Genomic DNA, 6,036 nt, shown 5'->3' with positions numbered 1-6,036 from the left:
AAACAACAGCCTGTGCTGGGCTACAGCCTACACACTAAACATCTATAATTAGCTATATCCTGTTATATAATCTTGTATCCTTGTATACTGTATACTGTTATAGATTTCTGAACTTTGTATGTTCACCCTTTATTGGCCCCATCCCATTTTTCTAGTCATAATTCTTTTTAATTGTTGCTTTTCCTTTATCAAATGGAATATCCAGAATTTCTTTGCTATTCATTGCATTTTTTTGCAATTGTGTGTCTGCTCCTTCATTCCCTTCATTCTGTTGCGTGCCTTGTTGGATGCACTGCCCACAGGCATCCAACAGAATCTTACATCCTTCCCTATTCTGTGAAGTCAAAGGCTTGGGTGGATTTCTAGCAGTAGATCTTCTGTTACTGATTCCATGGATTGCTGTAGCAGTCCGTTCAAATGGTTTATACCATTTTAAGCCTTCAACGCAGCACCATGTTAACTAGCCTATATCTCTTCCCCTAAACACGATAGATGAGCACATGCACCCAAATGTGCCCATATAGATAGAGGCTGCTAAAGAAATGTACACTCTGATTGCAAATACTAATATAATGCAAATCCATTGTATACCACATAGGCGACATTATATTTACACCAAAACCCAACTTTGAACAGGTTATGCTTGGAGACAGCTGTCTGCACCTGCTGAATATTTTTGGACTTGGTGGTAGCCAAGGATTGTCATTAATAGACCAATTTCACAGCAACTGTTTTGATGTGGTAAAGCAGGAAGTAAAGCAGGTGTAACAAATACCATCAATGATGGTATCCATTGAGGTGTTCCAGTGCCAGGGCCCTTATTAATGTTATTGGTTAGATCTGCTTTACTTCCCGCTTTACTAGCTCAAAAAATGGGTGTTTGAACATGAGGTTCAAACATGAGGTTCAAAAAGGCAGGGTAAACAGTAAACACAGGTGCAAGCAAAACACTGAGGGTTTCCAACTTCCATACAAGTTGGAAGTTGGAAACCCTCATTACTGTTTTGCTTGCACCTGTTTACCCTGCCTTTTCGGCACAAAATGGCCCCCGTGAAAAGGGTCTATTGAACTCTGAACTCTGATGTGCACTGGAGTGATTAGCAGAGTGTGACGCATTTGGAATGGAGGGAAAGTTGGCCTCTCTCAGTCTCTAGTAGTAGGAAGTGAACAGCAGCTGCCCCAAGTGAGGGAGTTCAGGTATCTTGTCTTCCTCACAAGAGAGGGTAAAGCCGGGATCCTGAGATTGCATGCAAAATGCAGACATTGTATGAGACTGTGGCGGTAGTGCTGCTAAGCCACAATTTAAAGCTCGCGATTTACAGGCAAATCTCCATTTCTTTTGTTGTCAAGAACAATTCACGTCTGGGACCCTCAAGGCCTACAACCACAACAGCAAAGAGGCCCGTTATCTGTCGTAAAGTTTCAAGAAAACGAGCAAGAATTACAACTATCTGCTGAGGAGAATGTACAGACTGGGCCAGACTGTCCGTCAACTGTGTTATTCTAAAGACACGAGGAAGATCTACATAGGCTACACAGGGGTTGTGACCTAAAGGTCTGCTCTGTTTCACACCTGCTGAAGAAATGAACTTCCGTGCAATAAAAGCTGATAGACTGACAGCAGGGCGGAGAATAATGGCAAGAGAGAAGGGAGGCACTCCATTAAATCACCCAACATGTGTGTAGGGTCTTACGCTTGAGTTGCGATCCCATTGTGCCTTACCACAGGGACAGCTATATTTTGTTTAGAGAGTGAGGGTTAGGAATACACAGAAATAAGATCTATGACACACAGGGCGATGATCATGTAAGCTGAGAACAAGCAGTATAACAGGCTGTTGACAGTCTGGGGGGGGGGGGGGGGGTGTATAAAGAGTTCAATAGGCCTTTTCCACAGCTGCTATTTTGTGCCTAAAAGGCAGGATAAACACAGGTGCAACCAACTCACTGATTAGGGCTGCAGCACTGGAACACCTAAATGGACTGGAAGCTGGAAACCCTAATTAATGTTTTGGTGCACCAGAGCTACTTTCTGCCTTTTAGACACCAAATGGCTGCTGTGAAAAAGGCCTATATAGATGACGGCCTTCATTGTGAGTTCAGATGTCGGCTACAAGCCTTAGTGCTTAGTGAGCTCAGGGGTTTTACTATAATAATCAGACATTTGTAGAAAAATGATAAAGGCCAGACAGTGATCACTTTATAATTGTCTGATTTTTTTTAATTATATTAACCAGATAAGTCAGTTGAAAACAAATTATCATGTACAATGATGACCTGGCCAAGAGGCAGCAACAGAAGTCAGTAGGTACAAAAGATTAAAACATTATACAGCAAGTACAATAAAAACATTAGACAAACTAAAACCTCTCAATATTCAACAACAGAAAGAGAGCAAATTCATGTGCAGGTGCAGTGATCAACAACTAGCCTATTGTTTGTAATGAATTATTAAAGGAGGGTAAACAAGATGAAGGTGTGGTAGAGTTTTAGTCACTTTTGCAACTCGTTCCACTTCCAGTGGTTAGGGGCGGCAAACTGGAACAAGTGGGCAAAGGAGGTGCAGGCTTTCGGGATGACCATTCAGGCTCATTTATATGCCTCATGAGGTAATTGCCATTTATTTTATTTTGCCTTTATTTATACAGCACTGCTAGAACAAAAGGTGCACACAGGTGAGGAGGGAGAGAGACCGAATGGTCTGAAGGCCAAATGAGTACAGCGGGCCCAGGTGCACTCAATCAGCCCAGGACCCCAACCACAAGGCTCCTGCAAGACAGGGCCAGGAGGCGATTTTTGGCTATTTTTTTTTTTTTGGATGATGGCGAAGGCTATGCGAAGGCATAACCCGCCCCTCTCTGCCTCTGATTGGCCTAGCGTCAAACTTCCATCCAAACACATTCAATTGGCTATATCCTGCATTACATCTCTTTCTACAGTCTGTGGTCAGACCGTCAGACTCAATGGGTCAGACTTCGCATAGCCTTCGCCATCATCCAATTTTTTTTTATCGCGGCCAGGAGAGTGGGAGGGTCATCATAGCCTACTTAAAAAGAAAATTGCTGGGGACCCCCTGGAACCCCTTTAAGGACCCCTGGGGGTCCCCAAATCCCACTGGTCTACACAAAAACCTTTAAAATGGATTAATAAACTTTTGACTGATAGTGTGCATACAATTAATTATTCAATTGAATTGAATGTAATGTAATGAGAACAAAGCATAAAAATCAAACTTTGTAGCAAGTCGTATCTAAAAGTGATGCTTGTTTTGAGAAGCATATCTGTAGCCTAGTTGTTTGAGTTTTTGAACATCTGGCTATAATTTGGACGCCCAAGGAAGAAGGTCTTTCTTTCGTCGACGCCGTTACGTGACGTCATCTTCCTGAGACGTGTTTTTCTCGTCTTCATCGCAGGCAACAGTCAGTGCAAGTAGCTAACAAGCTACAACGCATTCTTTTCGAGGATGGCAACCTCTAAAAAGGGGAAGAAAGTGATCAATCAAGACGAACTCCGGCGTTTGATGAGAGAGAAACAAAGGCAAACATCCGACAAGAAGCGCATCGAGTCTCCGTTCGCCAAATACAACAGCCTCGGCCACCTCAGCTGTACTGTATGCAGTGTGCAGGTGAAGTCGGAGCTGCTGTGGCAGACTCATGTTCTGGGTAAACAGCACAAGGAGAAGGTTTCCGAGCTGAAGGGGCCCACGCAGGCACCGCAGATTCAGCCGCCCAAGAGGAAAGCACCGGAACCCGAGGACAGTGACGCTCACGGGAAAAAGGCGAAAGCCACGGCAGGTGCAGGCCAGTCCGTGTCAGCGCTGCCAGGGGATTTCTTTGCCAAACCCACCGGTCCTGCTCCCAAATCTGCTCATTCTGCTGGGCTCAGCCTGTTAGCTGGAGTCTATGAGGAGGAGGAGATGGAGGAGGAGATGGAGGATGAAGACGTCAAGGAAGGAAGCACGAGTGCTCCTCCAGTGGTGGGTAGAGTACTAAATCTATAGACGGTTTTATCTTGACAACAAAAACATTCAAAATTGAACCCCAACTCACTTCCTGTTGCAGTGTTTGCTATGGACAGAAAAGGGGGGGGGGGGGGGGGGGGGGGAACAGGAGGACAGACCATTCCGTGAAAACCGTCTATAACGTTACTCAAGTAATTAAGCTAAAGTAAACAACGTGAAAATTACAATTTGAGAAACCTACTCGAGTAAAAGTAAAAAGTACCTGGTGAATAAGTTACTCAAAATACAAGTTCCTTTCCATTAATATTCTTTAGGGTGTGAGGGCCAGTGCAGAAATAATTAGGCACTTGCTGATTAGTAGTGGTAGAAATATGCTTATCAAATAGATATGAATAGCCTACACAGTCCTATTGAGATGAACATCTCCCACTCTTCATCTCTTCCTCACCGGCTGGCTACCCTTCTTTCTCCATTTCCCTATCTGTCCCAGGCCAGAGTGGACAAATGTAGTTTAGTAAAAAAGTAGATTACTGACTCAAAAATGTACTAGAGCAGGGGTTTTCATTCAAAGTCTGAGACTGTGGGCCTTCATGATTCATGATTATGTTATTTGATCCCTTAGATAGACCCTCAACAATTGAGCCAAGATAGCCTGCTGTTTGACATACTTCAGACTACACCAAATACATAAAGGTTGTCTGTCTGATGGCATTGATTTTGATGCTGGGAAAGTGGAAAGTCAAATTCCCCCAAACTACTGTATCTCTGAACTATCTTTAACCAAATCACATATTTAGGCTATTCTATGTGATCTTTTGATAACTAATGTCATTTTTTCCCCCACTTCCATTCACTGAGCCTCCCTTGAAACTGCTTGGAGCCCCGCCTCCCACTTTGAAAACCTCTGTATTAGAGTAAAGAATCAAAGTACTATTAAAAAAGAGAGTAAGAGTATGCACGGAAGTTCATTTCTTCAGCAGGTGTGAAACAGAGCAGACCTTTAGGTCACAACCCCTGTGTAGCCTATGTAGATCTTCCTCGTGTCTTTAGAATAACAGTTGACGGACAGTCTGGCCCAGTCTGTACATTCTCCTCAGCAGATAAGAGTAAAGAGTTGAAGTACTGTTTAAAAAAAGGAACATGAAAAGTACTAGTTCCTTAAAAAAAAAATTTTTTTAACTTGTGCGTTACTTGTAACTCATTACCGACCCCTGTTGTCCACAGAAGGGTGAAGCTGCACCAGCAGGACTACCAGCTGATTTCTTTGACAGCTCCATCCCGGGTGCACCGGCCATCTCTCATTCGGGCTCCATCCTGAAAGCAGACACGGCAGAGAAAAGCTCGGAGAAGAAAGACAACATGGCCGAGGCGCTGCCGGAGGGCTTCTTCGACGATCCGGTGCGAGACGCCAAAGTGCGCAACGTCGACGCGCCGAAAGACCTGCTGGACAAGGAGTGGGAGGAGTTTCAGAAGGAGATGCGGCAGGTGAACACCAAGTCAGAGGCCATCGTGGCCGAGGACGACGAGGAGGGCCGCCTCGAACGGCAAATTGATGAAATCGATGAACAGATCGAGTGTTACAGGAGGGTTGAAGTACTGCGGGATAAGCGGGATGTGGTGAAGAGCAAGCCTCTGCAGACGACGATGCAGGACCACGAGGCGTCTGATGCAAGTATGGAGGAAGAGGAAGACGAAGAACTGCTTGATGTTTTGTCCCGTGACTGGAGGGCTAAAGGAGCACTTGCTTAAATTCCCCCCACCCCAATACACTTGTCAAATATAAGCAATCAGTGACTGTTCAATTTCTTTTTCCCATCATCTTAATAAAGCAGGGCACTGGAAATAAGGTTATTTCTGTACAAGCTTGTCAGTAAATCTCCAATTTGTAAATAACTTTGTTAAAAAAGAAAACCATCATGACATGTGACCTTTTTCTATATTTCAGACTGTGGATTCATATAAACTTGTATCTCAATAGTACCAAGTTTTTTGTCTCATTATTTAAATACCACAAAGACAACAAAATCATCTCTTTACTGTGTTTATTCATTGGTGCTCACGCAAAGGAAAAAAAA

At 43.9% G+C, this 6,036-nt stretch overlaps 1 protein-coding gene across 2 annotated transcripts; it reads left to right on the top strand.

The window, feature by feature from the left end:
• Window positions 1-3,413: 3,413 nt before the first annotated feature.
• Window positions 3,414-5,907, top strand: znf830 (zinc finger protein 830). Of its 2 annotated transcripts, none has more exons than XM_083653539.1 (2): window positions 3,414-3,976; window positions 5,189-5,907. In XM_083653539.1, the coding sequence occupies exons 1-2, from the start codon at window positions 3,464-3,466 to the stop codon at window positions 5,708-5,710; spliced, it is 1,035 nt and encodes a 344-aa protein (XP_083509665.1). In that variant the 5' UTR covers window positions 3,414-3,463; the 3' UTR covers window positions 5,711-5,907. The 2 variants fall into 2 exon arrangements, with proteins under 2 accessions (XP_083509665.1, XP_083509664.1); XM_083653538.1 differs by having other exon boundaries at window positions 5,186-5,907.
• The last annotated feature ends 129 nt before the right edge of the window (window positions 5,908-6,036 follow it).

This window comes from Poromitra crassiceps (genome assembly GCF_964638095.1).
Source record: "Poromitra crassiceps genome assembly, chromosome: 17".
Classification (NCBI taxonomy): domain Eukaryota; kingdom Metazoa; phylum Chordata; class Actinopteri; order Beryciformes; family Melamphaidae; genus Poromitra; species Poromitra crassiceps.
Note: the sequence above shows the minus strand (reverse complement) of the source record. Positions and strands in the feature narration are given on the sequence as shown.

What these genes read in the sequence shown, in the direction of transcription:
- znf830 (XM_083653538.1), top strand. Translation starts at nt 3,464, where the DNA reads ATGGCAACCTCTAAAAAGGGGAAGAAAGTGATCAATCAAGACGAACTC. An exon ending in GCACGAGTGCTCCTCCAGTG is followed by an intron (nt 3,977 to 5,185) that starts GTGGGTAGAGTA and finishes TGTTGTCCACAG; the next exon opens with AAGGGTGAAGCTGCACCAGC.